The sequence below is a fragment of the Anas platyrhynchos genome, chromosome 9 (genome assembly GCF_047663525.1).
Source record: "Anas platyrhynchos isolate ZD024472 breed Pekin duck chromosome 9, IASCAAS_PekinDuck_T2T, whole genome shotgun sequence".
Taxonomy (NCBI): domain Eukaryota; kingdom Metazoa; phylum Chordata; class Aves; order Anseriformes; family Anatidae; genus Anas; species Anas platyrhynchos.
In genome coordinates, this window is record NC_092595.1 from 17,106,157 (window position 1) to 17,121,212 (window position 15,056).

Genomic DNA, 15,056 nt, shown 5'->3' on the forward strand with positions numbered 1-15,056 from the left:
GTGCCTCACCGTCCTTTGAGTAAATAGTTTCTTCTTACCATCTAACCTACACCTACCCCTTTTTAGTTTATGGCCGTTCCTCCTTGTCCTATTGCTACACCCCCTATCACAGAGTCCCTCCCCAGCTCTCCTGCAGCCCCCTTTAGGCACTGGCAGGCTGCTGGGAGGTCTCCCTGGAGCCTTCCCTTCTCCAGGCTGAAAAACCCCAACTCCTTCAGCCTGTCTTTGTAGGAGAGGTGCTCCAGCCCCTTGATCATATTTGTGGCCCTCCTCTGGCCTCATTTTAATAGTTCCTTATCCTTCTTGTGCTGGGGGCCCCAGAGCTGAGCTCAGCACAGCAGGTGGGGTCTCACAGGAGCAGAGCAGAGGGGGAGAATCACCTCCATCGCCCTGCTGCTTTTGGTGCAGCCCTGGGGATGGGTGGCTGTCTGGGCTGCAAGCGTATATTGCTGGCTCATGGCAATCTTCTCATCCACCAACACCCCCACGTCCATCTCTATAGGGCTGCTCTCAATCCACTAATTGTCCAGCCTGTATTTGTGTTTAGGGTTGCCCCAGCCCAGGTGCAGGACCTTGCATTTGGCCTTGTTGAACCTCATGAGGTTCGCACAGTCCCATCCCTCAGGCCTGTCCAGGTCCCTCAGGATGGCATCCCTTTCCTCCAGCGTGTCAACCACAGCACGCAGCTTGGTGTTGTTGGCAAACTTGCTGAGGGTGCACTCGATCCCACTGTCCACATCACCGACAGAGCTGTTAAACAGTGCTGGTCCCAGGACTGACCCCCGAGGAGCACCACTCGTCACCAGGTTCCATCTGGACACTGAGCCGTTGAGCACAACCCTTTGAGTGCAAGCATCCAGCCAGTTCCTTACGCACCGAGTGGTCCATCCCTCAAATCCATGTCTCTCCAATTTAGAGACAAGGATGTCATGGGGGACAGTGTCAAATGCTTTGCACTAGTACAGCTGATGTAGATGACATCAGTTGCTCGTCCCCTATCCACCAACGCTGTAACCCCACTGTAGAAGGCCACCAGATTTGTCAGGCACAATCTGCCCTTAGTGAAGCCATGTTGGCTGTCACCAGTCGCCTCCTTATTTTCCATGTGCCTTAGCAGAGTTTCCAGGAGGATCTGCTCCATGATCTTACCAGGCACAGAAGTGAGACCGACTGGCCTGAAGTTCCCCAGGTCTTTCTTTTTTCCCTTTTTAAAAATGGGGGTTATGTTTCCCCTCTTCCTGTCAGTGGGAAGTGGATCTGCTGTGTGTAGATCAGATTCACTGATTCATTGGGGGTTTAAATTTTTTCTTTCCAGTCCATTATTTTTGATGAGGTGGATCTGACAGATGCCAGTGTGGCAGAATCCAGCACTAAGAATGTCAACAACAGCTTCACGGTAAGATGAAAGATTTTTGCATTATTTTCCTTTCTTCTTGCATCTTTCACCCACATCTTTTCTCTTTTGCGTAGGTCAAAAACATAGGAATAGTCTTCACAGCCTCTTTCACTTGCATAAAAACTCATAAACTTTTTTTCCTTACAGCAACCATAACTCATCTCCATGCACATGGGGAATACTTCAGTTTACTATGTATGGTGCTAAAATTTTGCATTCAGGGAAGCTCTTACCTATAAGCCAGGAGGATTTGATGGAATCCATTTACACAGCAGGACAAAAAAAAAATTATTATGCTGAGGGAGTTGGGGGTGATGGTGATGTTTATGCTGGAGGTCTTGCTAGAGGAATTTAGTTTTCCCTTCAGGCCTGAAAATATGTAAACTTCTTTCTCTGACTTTATTTGTGTGTGGATGTATGTGTGTTTATATATGCACACTATATATAGTGGCAAAGCAAAAGGAGGAACAGAAAGAAGCCACACAGATAACTGTGAAATTGGTTTAGGATACTTGTTAGATGTGAAAAATATGCCAAATATTTGCAATTTGGAAAGGTGGTGGTGTCACTGCTTCATTTTCCCTGAACTTAGCAACTGGGAGAAAAAACACAGTCATTTTTGGGGTGCAGGTGCTACCTGAGCTCCATTTTGGGGTGTGCCTGGTGTGCAGGACAGGAGTTGCAACCTGGTTCCTCCTGGCCCAGCCTGGTGCCAGTGCTCCTGTTACGGATGAGAAAGGCCAGCAACAGTGGCCGTTCAGGGCAAGTGGTAAGCAGCAGTGTGATGAGCTTTGGGGCTGGCTGCCAGCAGTAGCCTCCACGCAGCTTCCCGAGGGCTTGAGAGGGAAGAGGGAGTAGAGAAAGGAAAACAGCGTTGGTCTAAGGCAAGGTGAAGCGGGGCGCAATCCAGGTGGAGGAAGGAAGCTGATCCTGCAGGTGGTGACCAAGGCTGAGCAGCATGGCTTGCTCTGCGGTAGTAGCAGCCCACTGCTTTAAACAGACACATCTAGCAAAGGTTATTTCCATTACGTAGCTGTAACTTTTCGCTTTGAAGTACCCGGGCAAAGCAGCTGCCACACCATCCGTACGCCCATATTAACCCCAACACTTTCTGTAGGTTTGAAAACACTTTCTGCATCATCAGTTGGACAATTTGGAGGCCTGTCTGCATCTGACACTAAATATTAATTAACAGGTGTTAGTGCGTGTGCACAGAGCGATTTTGCGGTGATTTCTATAGGGAATACATTTTCAAGATTACGGAGCTATTTTCCTGTTAATAATACCCTTTCTCTAGGGTCTTGCTTTATTTTTTTCCATATGTAAAATAAGGGTGATTTTTCAGGTTAAGAAAATGTTCTTGTTCGTTTATTGTTGTAGTTGGGAGAGAGCTAATCTCTGTCAAAGGTACTGGACGTAGGCACAGGAGGAAACACTGTGTTTGCTCTCTCAAATTGCCTCTGAGTCCAGCAGTGAGGAGTTACTTCCATGACTACGCTATCAGGCTCCTCCAGTCCCTGCCTTCCCTTCACTAAGGGGTGAAAGGGTGTAGGGTTATTTGGACACTCGAGCAGCAGAAATAGTTTGCACTGTCTCCAGCTGATTGCTGTATCATGGGTGCTCAGGTAAACTACAGGAATCCTCCTCTTAATTTCTGTCTACTCCATCTGTCATTGCTTATAGAGGGGTTTGACTGTGGTTTACCATGAGCTATAAAAACACTCTGAAAATCAAAAGGTTGGCTAGTGTTGCTGCTCTTGGTCTGCCACATCACTGTGTTGGTGCTTTGGATTCCTTGCAGTCTTGCAATTTTCTCTCGGTTTTCTTTGAGAGCACTCTGTTTCCACTCTGAATCTTCCCAGCTTGGTTTCTTTCTAAAATTCAGAGTTCTTCATTTTTTCCTGATTCAAATCAGCGGTGTTCAGTACTGTGTTTTTGTCCTAAACTGGAAACATCAAACATACAGTGTTGTAAAACAGTTATTTTGGAGTTGCGCATGCTCTGGTTTTCTTTCTGTTTCTTTTCTTCAAGGGAGACTAGTAGTTTTGGATTTAGGAAACGAGGAAATGCATCCACTCTTCAGGCATCTATATTGCTTCAGGCAGAGGTTCTGCAGGGCTGGAGATATTAGACTTAGTTCATAAAGTGGTATAAACTCACACTTGGTATTGCCTGCTTCTTCTGTATTTGTTGTCCAGGTTACCTAATCTTTGCACTAAGATAATTTGCATTATGCAGACACTCTGAGTCTCCAAGCTGGGCTTTTTAGTGGAATCTTACCGCTGTGGCTTGTTCTCTTTTCAGTCTTCATGACTTTAATTGGTCAGTTCTTGATTCTACTTTAAATAGAGAAACACAACTGAAGGCATTAGAGAGTTGGTCAGCTCTGAGAGTTGCATGAATGACACTCCTTAGGTACTAACAAAAGAGGCAGAAAACAAAAACACTGGATAAAGCACTTAGGAATGATAGAAAAATAAGGTTAAAAAACAAAGATGACAGTAAACCTTTTACATAGCACATAAATCTGACAGCTAATTTGTTTGCTAGAGCGGGCAGGAGAGACAGAGAAGTGATATTAAGATGAAGACGTCTTCCTTTAAGAAGAAGAGAACATAATATGGGTTCCGCTGTTGTTTACTTAGTCTTTCAGTGAATGTATCCTGTTTGCACTGTAAGAACGGTTTTCAGGACTGCTACCCAAAGTTAATGGATGTATGACCATAAAATGGTCTGGGAGCATGCGACTAGGGGCATCTCTGAGCTTAAGACGTTGTGCAGCTGCGTCCCCTGAGAGGTGTAAGGAAAAGCTTTATGTTTAGCTATTGTTCCTTTAGGTCAAGCACAGTGGCTGCAGAGTTATTTAGCAGGAAGCCTCTAGGAACAAATCACATAGCAACCCCAAAACAGGCCTCCCTTCTCTCAGGAGGATTGTAGATGTAATATTTGCCAATTCCGTCACATCTCTGCCCTTCTAAAACATCTGTCTACAAGTTAAATTCTTTTTAGATGTCTGAGCTGAAAGTGACTGGTTCTTTGCACGTATTATCCCCTAGCACTTGGAGTACAGATCTCCCACCAGTGGATTTTGCTTCAGCTGCTGTCTTACACAGTGCTTCAGAGGAGATCTGCTGTGGTACGAACCCAAGGATAACCACGTTATGCACTCTTAAGTTTTGTGGTGGCACCACAGCGGTCTTTCTGGTGAATTTTTTAGTGAATAGTCACTTCTAGCTAGTTTACATGGTGTACCAGATGCAGTTTTCTCTTCTCTCTGCAGCACGTGGCTGGAAAGGTTCCCTTCTCTAGACACAAAAGGACGATTGCCATTGCAGATACAAGAATCGGTGCAGTGAAGTATTTTGCAATGCTAAAATTACCCAGTAGTTTATCTAAACCTCCAGGCACCATTTTGTCATACCGAGAACAGAGCAGAACTCTGTTATACCAGCATTAAAAAACTTTTCACTTTCTTTGGGAATCTTCAGTCATATCCAGATCCAGCATGGCTGGGAGTTCTCCATTGCCTTGGCTCTGGACAGAAAGCAGAGCTTCTATCATTTGGGGCCTTAGTTTGGTGGCACATGCTTACTTAAAATTTCTGCCTTGTTCCTATGGATTTCACCTTGTTTGAGAACAGTGTGTGAAAGTTGGACAGTTCTAGACCCAGATAGATGATGCAGCGCCCTTGTGTTGGGACAGGAGATTAGTCCTTTGGTCTGTTAAGAATAATCACCAGCATCTCTCTTTGTTGCATAGTCTTTAGCTAGATCACCACTGCCTGAACATGTCTTGCTTTTCAGTAAATTATTATTTTTGGAGTGGATTTCCAGATTTTTTTGGTATCTCTGCAAAAGTGCTGGCAGGCCTTATACAGCTTAATCACTTTACCAGGGTATGGTGAAAGCTCCACGTGTTCTATAAGGTTCCAGAGGAATCAATCCTGCTGCTTTCAGTGGGACGGGCCCAACAGATGGAGTGAGTCCTTATCAGTTCATTGATCCTTCCCTGGCTTGTGCAGGATTTGTGTGAAGCTGAAGGGGAAACATCTAACGTGTGTATTATTTAATAATAATGAACAATACCTGTCATAAACAGGAGGCAGCCCAGGAAGGCCATCAGATCTTTTCAGGTACATATGTTCTGTTTCAGTATGATTTTCATATGTTGTTTTTGTCAATGTTTTCCAGTTATTGATAGCGATTGGTGGTGTGGACTTTTACCCTCATTCATGTAACTTTTTACATTCAACAACATTTCAACATTCACTTCCCATCCCGTCTTACTCAGAGCTCTGAGATCCCATCAGAGAAAGCTTCTGTCTGTGGAGAAAGATGTGGGTAGTTGGATTTCTTCTTTCTGGTGCTTTAGTGAAAGTTAAGTTTGGACACAGCATGCTGTTAAACACTAGGAGCCACGCTGTTGGTCCCTCCTCCGCAGTTAAAATCTCCTCACTCGAAGAGGTGGAGCCTGAACTCCTGTGCTCCTGTAAACCCTTTTCTATTGGGAAGTACCTCTCAGCTCAGCCACAGACAGGAAACAGCATATTATTACAGTCAGTGCCTGCCTCTCCACTTCACTGCTGCCAGAAGGAAACTTATCCCAGCTCCTCCTTAAGCAGACAGCTAATCAGCTTGTGGCAAGTGGAACATAGCTCAGAAAGACTGGCCACAGAGGGGACTAATCCTATTAATTGCATGTCAAGCAACCTGTTTAGTCTTTTTTTTCCAGGGGAGTAGGCTGCTCTGGACACTAGTTTAGAGGAAGATTGAACGTTAAAGGTAAGAGCAGTAGTCTTAAGTTTTCTGGACTGAGCATTGAGAAAAATAGCACCTGTGCCAGCCTAACAGATCAGCGGGAGCTCAGATTCGTTGGAATAAGTGTGCTGCAAGCTCTTACTGTTCAGGTGATCTCTCCTGTATGGATTTATGCAGATAAGTTCTTCAGAACGGGGGTAAAGGTAAATGTGCCTGCAGTGCTGTTGGAAATGCTGCACCCATCAGTTAAGAAATACTGTTTATTAACTGATGATTCACCCTAACCTGTGTCACAGGAGAGAGGAAGTGTTGAGATTAGGGTAGTACCTCTCCGTCAGTGCACTTGCATGACTGGAGGCAACAATGGTTGTAGCAGGTTGAGGAACAGAGAACTGCTGGTGCTCCTGAATGAGAGCATGCTGTCATCCCTGAGAGGCAACGTGGATCTCACTCTCCAGCCATATGGAAGCCTGAGGTGTGCTACAATTTTTATTATTACTGATTTGTTACTTAGAACTGACTTTATTCAGCAGCAAAGATGCCGGTTTCTGTCTTGTGAAGTTTTATGTGACTGTCTGATCTCCTTCAGACTGTGTTTTTGCTATATTGTCCCAGGACTTGTTGCTGCTGTAGTGGAATAGCATGAATCTTCATTTTGGGGTAATTAACCTGTCCTAAAAACTCAGAGCAAAGTGCTTGAGCTTTAACAGAAGATAAAAGTGCTGAAGGTGCTTCCTGATGAGGAGAGTATGTTGTTGTCTGCAAATTCATTTCACAATGAAGTGAAAGTGCCTTTGCCTCTTCTGTGGTTTTGTGTCAAATTAAATTATTTGTTATAGTGTTTTAATATGGACAGTTTGTTGTTGACGGAGTGAACAGAGCAGCTGAAGCTGCATGTCAGACAAGGTCTGCTGCTTGTGTTCAGTTCAGGACCTGTGTGCCTGTAAAGCACAGAACTCAAGGCAGAGGAACTTGAAACGAGACGAACTAGAAACAGGAGGAACCTGGATCAGAGGTTACTTGTGCTGGGTTGAAATATAAGCCTCAGGAAATGGCATGTGACTTACTTTTTATGAGGGGAAAGAATATAAGGCCTTTGTTACATGCTGCTTGCTGAAAGTCAGGCTTGGACTCTTCAAGATCGGGCTCACAGGAGTCAGGGAAATCTGTGTGGTTTGACGCTTGTGCAGATTCCTCGTCTGCCCCATGTGGCCTCCGCCCTTTGAAAAAGATGGACCTTAAAACTACGCTGCAGAGAATGACCGGGCTTCCTAGTGAGGGAGGGCATCTTCCCCTGCTTCCTCAGCAGGGGGCTGAGAGACCTACGGGGAAGACGTCAGCTCTCAAAGTGGGCAAAAAGACTTACTAATTTTGGGACAGACATAGTTAGGTTGGGCAGTCAGCGAGAGTCCTGGGGGAGATGGTTCCTCACCCCACTCCTTCGTACGCAGTCTTGGATTGCCACGTTAAGGTTTAGAGAAGGGAAAGATTAGAAAAGGAGGTCTCACAAACAGGATGGTTCTTCCCCCCTCCTTTTTAAGCTGCCTTCTCTAGATTGGAAAAAATTACAGTGCACATTGGAAAGTCAGGCTTTGCTGGGGGTTGTTGTCTCTTCCACACCCATGTGTGTACACGTTCAGAAATCGTACACTCTGCTAGTGCACTTATTCTGTTTATATTGGCAGCTGTCAGAATTTCCTTTATAAGCAACTGAAAACATGACTAAAGCCATGAATTGCCATGTCTAGTGTCGCTCTGCTTTTTTCCCCCCCTCCCTTCATTAAGTGCAGCTCGGTCCCCATTTCCTGTCAGAACCACTGCAATTTCAAAATACTTTGCTATTTTAGTAGTTTGTAATCCAGACTTCAGTACTTTTTTTTTTTTTTTCAGCTTGAGAAAAAGCCCTTCGGTAAACAGACCCTTCTGAGTCACTGTTAGTCAGTGAAAATAGTCATTTAAAATCCTTTCATGTCGAGTGTTTTTGAGACTCTTAATCCAGTCTCCTGCAGGAACTGGTCAGTAGTCTGCTCACACCAGAGGAGGAAAAAATCTGGAGAAAAGCACATCTAAGCGAGGACAAACGCGGAAGAAGAGTTAGAGAACCTGGAAGAAATTGCCCTGGGTGGGGAGATCTGGTGATTATTGCTGCATGTTACAGAATGACTCAAAAACATGCTAGGAGTTTTCTTAAAAAAGATGAAGCTACTGTAAGAGAAAGAGGTCAGACTGCGATTTATAAATGTTCTTGTGAGAACAGGATAGAGAGCTGGAAAGTGAAAGGGACTGTTTGTGAGGAGCTTTTTTTCTCCCTAAAGGAAAGTTTACTGCTTTGAAATTAGTGTCTGTTATTGCCTGTGTGCCTGAACAATGGGAGCTTTTGTTTGATGTCTGTTTGCTCTTTGTAACCTTCGTGCTGTGTTTGGTGTTTTATCCACCTTCCTGAACAAGTCTGCAGATTCCCGTGCCTTCTTCCCCTTCCAGGTGAGGACACAAAGGCAGAAAACCCTGCAGTAAACAAGAGGTTGTTTGAGAACACTACAGGTTTGTTTTCACATAGGAGCTGCTCTAGAAGAAAGACTCTTTGTTATGTGCATCCTTAGTCTGGTTGTTTTGACGGACAAGGAGAGGCTTGCTAATAATAATCACAGCAGTGAGGTCTCTCTGCAGTTGTCGTGCTTGTGATGGTTTCACTACTGTACACAAACCAAGACTGGTTGTTGCAGGGTACCCGATGTGGGAGGCTGCTCCTCTCCTTTTGTGTTAGCTACCAGCCTCTTCTCAATGCAGCTGAGGATAGGGGTGTGTGAGGAGCTGCTACTAACAATAAGCTGTCAGTAACAAGTCGTTTTCCTACTGTAGACAAGGTCTTTTATTGCTCAGTCTTGTGATTTATTAGCTGCTAGCCTTGATGTGTATGAGACCACTGAGACAGCAGCCCTAGCCCTGGTGAACATTGACCTGCCCCTCTGTTCTTCATGGTTTTGCTTCTGTTTGGATGAATGGGAAGGTTTCTCTGAAATACCCTTTACCTTCCCAAATGTGCTGCTCTTTCTGAACAGCATAGTTGTGCTTGGGAACTCTTCCTGGCAGGACTGCATCCTTTGGAGAACAGATGAAGAGAAGATGGATGTGTGCATCTGCTGCGTGAAGAGAAGGGTGGGTGGGTGATGGAGCTGTCCTAGTGTGCTTTGGCACTTGGCATGGCAGCCCTATGGATTCCCAGTTTCTCTTTCTTCATCCACCTAGAATTCTAGTGATCAGTATGTACACATCATCGGGCTTGTCTGCATTTCATACAGTGACAAGGTTCTTCTTGCATACTCTAGGTTTTGACAGCTATGAAGTGGTTACAGAAGTCCTAAAATCTCCCCCTGTCTATGCTCCTCTTACCGATTGCCAAGAACAGGAATGTGCCTTGTTTAGGAATAGAGTTTCCAGAGGCATGTAGGAATGTGACCCTGGTATGAGAGATGAGCGTTTTCCCAGGGAACGCTCTGTCCGGTCTGCTTTCCCACTGCAGCATCAGGGGAGATGGGGACGGGGAGGAGGCACAGATGGAGGGTCAACAGGAGTGAACTTCACTGCGGGTAAAGCGAAGCAGCAGTAGGTGCTGATGGCAGGGCTCAGAGAAGATGTGCTTTGTAGTGTGCAACCACCTGAACCTAATCATGTAAAAATGTCCCTGAAGAGCCATAGTCCAGTGTCACACGAGAACCTTCTTTGCTCTTCCCCCTTTAGGATGGATGGCGTCCAGGTTTCAAGGAGAGAGGATTGGTACGATCTGGGTGTGCATTGATGGTTGTACTGTGCTGATTAGGTCTAGGGAGCTCCAGCTGATCTGAGCCCTGAGTTATCAGGGCTGAATTTGCTGGCAAAACTGAAGGCTGAGCTGCAAATGGGAAGAGGGATGTTGTCTGTGGAGGAAGGCAAGCCTCAGTCCCCCATGAGTCTTAAGTGTTGATACTCATGTTATTTCTCTCTCCCAGACTTCAGAGACCTCCTAAAATCTTGTTGCTGTGCTGCCTAAGGCCTTCCTTTCCTAATGCTCGGCTCCGCATTGTTTCAGAAACTGACGTCAGGCTTTTAAGGTTTTCGCTGTAAAGGACTGGTTTGAGTCTGAAACTCAGTCTTCCATTTTCCTTTCTTCTCTCTTTTTCATAGAACCACGGAATGGTTAGGGTTGGAAGAGCCTTTAAAGACCATCTCATTCCAACCCCACTGCACGGGCAGGGACAGCTTTTACTAGACCAGGTTGCCCAAAGCCCCATCCAGCCTGGCCTTCCTTTGAACCTTGTGCATTTGCTGAGGGAGTAGCACTTACATTATTTACACTTAGTCCATTTTGCCCTCTGTGAGTTTAGCAGTCATGTTCAAAACGTGTAGTGACTTTGCTGGTGTTTGGATCTTGCTGAAGAGCCAGGTGAGGTGTTTTTACACATGCCATTGTTCATTTACCTGTCATTGTTGCCAGAACAGGAGCTGAAGGGAATGAAATGGTTGGGTCCTCATTATAATCTCACACAACTTTCCTTCCTGAGTTTTTGGGTTCGAGGGATACCAAGAGCTTACTCCAAAATACAGAAGCAGATGTAGTAGTTAGCTGCAGCTGGTGGACATTTTCCCTGCTTTGGCTGTATGTGATCAAGCCATTTTCTTAGCTCTTTTATTTTTGTGGTTGCAGTTCCTTGGCCTTCTGAGCTCCAGAAATTCCTGCTGTCCCCGTATCCAAATCCTCAACTGTTTTGAATAATCCAGGATCTCTTCAGGGGTTTTATGGCTAACACCTTTGAACATAAGACTATATTTGAACAGGATGTGAGTAAAAGGAAGCCGTCAGAATGAGCAGGTGTTCTCATGCACCCACTTTTGGCTACTCTGAGAAATGTATCACATCAGAAAAACTATATTTAGCAGGGTTGTGTGCCCCCCCTCACCACAGCATTTCTTCAGCCAGCTCCGTGATTGGGCCAGTGTGATCTTAACTTGTTTTGCTGTCTTTTGTGGTCACTGAGCTCACCAGATCCACTCTGATAACAAACAGTCCAACTGCGTGTTTGGCCAGGCTGCCACTTCTCTGCTGAGAAGTTTCTGGGCAGCCAGAAAATGCTGAAGGAGGAAGTGAGCAGAGATGATAAAGTTGTTTGGTGGCAGCGAGACCAGAGAATGAAGATTATTCTCTGGCTGTTGAGTGAAGAAAGGTTGTTCAGTACAGGGAAACACCAAAAGGGTGAAGTATAGCAGATTTCTATTTAAAATTTGGTGTCATATAAGTAGTCTTTTTTGGGCTGCCTTTCTAATCCAATTATTCACAGCTGTTCAGTGGGGAAGGACATCCAGGCACATCCAGTCCATTTTTAGAACGTGAAATGAGAAATTTTCTTTGGTTGGCTCTGTTGTTTGCCAGCTGGCCCGATTTGAAATTTCGAAATGTCAGAAAACTGGTGTTAGTTTTGGACAGGAGAGTGTGGGTCAACATGGGGGGGGAAGATTTACGGCCTGGTAAGAGGGCATGTGCTGGCTGAGGCAGAGATGGAGGAGATGAAGCTAAGTTTTGGAAAAGTGACAGGGAAATGTCAGTATTTGCACAAGACAGTCGATGAAGGCATGGCTTTTTTTTTCTTTTTTTTTTTTTTTTTTGATTTAGATTTTTTTAGATTTCGAGTGGGCAGGCTTGGAAGTTGAGAGTTTCTCTGGCAGACTTGTGGAGGGCACGTAAGTGCCTACAGAGGGGCTGATTGTCACCATGGGTTCACCAAAGATATTTCAGGAGGTTCATTCTCAGTGAGGAGTCTGTAAATCAGGCTGCATCCTGATTTGAAGTGTCTTCCAGCCTTCCTACAGTTCTTATTCATCCTTAGGGCTCTTCAGGATCGATGAGATGATTGGCAGCTTTTTTTTTTTCTTGATGACTGTTACTGAGCTCTTTTGCTGGTCATTGTTAGGTCTCAATAAAGTCACCACGTGCTGAGCTCTGACCCCAGCTGCAATTGGGCGGGCATCCAGTTCCTACTAAGAAGTGAAATCTGGAGGACCCCGCCCTGAAAGCTCAGTAGCATTTGGGATCCAAAACTTATTTAATATTCCCTTTTTAGGAAGAGCAAGCACTTTTAATATACATAATAGCTCAGATCTAGATAAAATTCTGAGCTGTTTCAGGGCAGGAACACTCAGAGTTCTGCCAATCCCCAAGTAAGCCAAAAATGTAGGAGATTATAAATAAATCTTAGGACTTTTTATTGTTGATTTTTTTTTAAACTCGTAGCAAGACAACTTCCATCCTAGCTCAAAAGCAATCAGATCATTGTTTTTGTGCTCTCCTTTTATATGAGAACAAGAGGTCACTGGATGACATTACTGCTTTGTAAATTTAGAACAAATAAAAGGAAATGCTACTTCACCTAGTGCGTCGTCATCCTGTGGAATACGCTGTTCCAGGATGTTAGTCAAAAGCTGTAGCTGGAACATAAAAAAATAGCCAGGCCATGCTTGTTTCTAGCCACGCTTGCCAACAGGGATGACCAAGTCTCGTGTTCCAGAGCATCGGCTCAGCACGGCTGTAGCTGAGAGCAAACACTCTGACTCCCTGCCTGGCAGAGGACAGGATTTCAGGGGGAAGGTTGCTGTGGTTTCTTCTGGAGATGCTAAGAATGGCTTCTTTCTGATGTGAGACACTGGACTGGTCATCGGCCTCATCTAGACAGCACAGAGTATGCACTAGTCTTTGTACCTGCGTTAGTGTCCTGCAACAGGTGGACGGCTGGAGCTGAAGTTACTGGCTCATGCAGAAGGAGATAAAAGTGGCAGGATGAGTGATTTTCATTCCCTGTGAGTGCGAGTGTGTTTCTGTCATCTCAGCGGTGCCTTTTTGGGGAATAGTGCTGTGAAATGCCTGCTGCACATCAGCCGGCGCAGGGGAGAGGCCAGCACGCCCCAGGTGCGCGGGGCTGCCTGAAAGGCAGGAGCTGCTGAGCTGCTCTGAGGAGGAAGTGTCCTCGCTAACGTATTCCTGGATTCCTAATTATCCTCATTAAAATGTTTAACTGTAACACCACTGCGGGTTAATCAGAAAAACAGGTTTGTATGCTTTCTTAATTTCCCTCAAGAATTGTTACGCTACTTATATTAAAATTTTAATCTGTCCTTCGCAGTGAAGCCTGAATTGTCCCATATTGCCTTTAGGAGTGAGGTTTGCGATTGTATTCTTCTATTTCCGATCTCTGATGATACTGCTAAATCCCAATGCAAATGTTGATTTAATACTGATTAATGGAGAATGTTCTTCATAAATTTATCATGCACAAAGCTTGTGTTTTATTTACAGTTCTGTAATTACACAATAGACCCTTTATTTTAATTCTGTGACTCTGTCTGGATGATTCAAGTATGAAAATCTCCTTGATCTCTTTATTTGTCCTCCGCCTTATAAACTTTAACTTTACTCTATGAACAGAGGATTGTCTAACACTGGATGTGGGGATTTTTAAGGTGTTGTAGTAGATAATAGAAGGAATTACTGATTCATATATTTGTCAGTCTCCCCAGTGATCCATGAAGTCTGTGGTCTCAGAAATGAATTCTTAACCAAGGCATCTACATTTCTGTATTTTATACCACTGTTTTAGATTTCATGTCTTCCAAGGTGACTTAAAAGCAATTCTGTGCTTTAGCCTTTTTTTTTTTTTTTTAATAAAGAGAAATAGTAAAAGGTACAGCACTGTATGGGAGTGTTCTGAAATAGGATCCCTGATGATAATTAATTTTACTAGCTATTTTAAAATATTTATTTTTCCCCACTGCCCAGGAGTGTGCCAGTGAGTTGTTGAATAAACTGGTAGCTCCTCATAAAAAATTGCTCTTTTCAAAGCAATGAAAGGTCCTTGGACTCTTGTCCTAGGATGCTTGGGCTTTCCATAGGGTACCTCTTTACATACATAGTTACAGATGTTCTTGGCTTTGCAGCCAAAGTGAGGCCATGCACTGCCTCCTCTTAGCAGGACTTCAGAGATGCTGCTCATTCTTCTTTAACTTCACATTGATTTTAGCAGTACTGCTTTATGCTCCATAAAAGGTTTCTCTAGGGTAACCTTTCTTACATAGAGCTCAGATGTAAATAGAGTTAATCTCCCACTTTTCCTCTTTCCCAAGGAAAGAGAAAGACTCCTGTGATTGCCTTCTTTCAGAATAAATTTTAGCAGAACTAGAAATGTTAAAAGGAAAATTCAGGAAAAAGGGAAGAAGTTCTTTGAAGTTTTATTTTTAGAAAATTGTAAATACGTATTTCTGTTTATTTACCATTGATACAGATAGGATAATTTTGTTCAAAATAGAATGCTACATGCTGAAACTGTTCCTAATATAAATGGCCAGTCCTTGCTTGGAAAAAGCATTTAGCTCCATATGTTGTCTACGTGATGTTAGTGGCAGTGGCGTGCTCTTCTAGTTACTGGTAGTCCCCTTAGCATAGTTAGTGTTACTGCAGTTGAATACTGCAGTCTAACCTATAAAAAGAAATATATATTGTGAAAACTGAAGGGCTTAAAATAACCCAGAATTCTACAGATAGATCTTTTTTTAAATTTTCATTAAGTATTCATTTCTTACTGCACTCTCTGAGCTGTTCTGATATCAACAAGAAATCTGCTCTTCAGTTTCAGAGGTTTTTATTTTTAACCTGTTTTATGAATCATAATGAGAGAAATGAGAAATGGACCGGAAAATGGTAGTTAACGGGTTACATACTGGGATGACGCGTGTGTGGTTTTTTAGTGCTGCTTAACAAAACCTTGGTGGCATGCTTGTGAGAGTCACACCGGCCTCATCGACCTAACGTAGTCCTAGTCTGTATTAATCTGGTGTTGCAGATGTTACAACACAATTTCCTGGAAATGCAAATGATGAAGATT

The 15,056-nt window shown here is 44.0% G+C and overlaps 1 protein-coding gene across 10 annotated transcripts in view; it reads left to right on the top strand.

Moving 5' to 3' along the window:
* The window catches only part of DGKD (diacylglycerol kinase delta), a 62,895-nt gene that overhangs the window by 16,006 nt on the left and 31,833 nt on the right, over positions 1-15,056 (top strand). For 5 of the 10 annotated variants that reach the window (XR_003499167.3, XM_027464454.3, XM_027464452.3 and 2 more), the window contains exon 3: positions 1,316-1,396. Coding sequence is in view for 4 of the 10 variants with exons in the window: in XM_027464454.3 (XP_027320255.1) it covers positions 1,316-1,396 (81 nt within the window). In the remaining 6 variants the exon portion in view is untranslated. Of the gene's footprint in view, positions 1-1,315; positions 1,397-5,939; positions 6,178-6,235; positions 6,629-12,651; positions 12,979-13,007; positions 13,228-15,056 lie in introns of those variants that run through there. The other 5 variants (XM_038183892.2, XM_005029785.6, XM_005029784.6 and 2 more) reach the window with 5 other exon arrangements.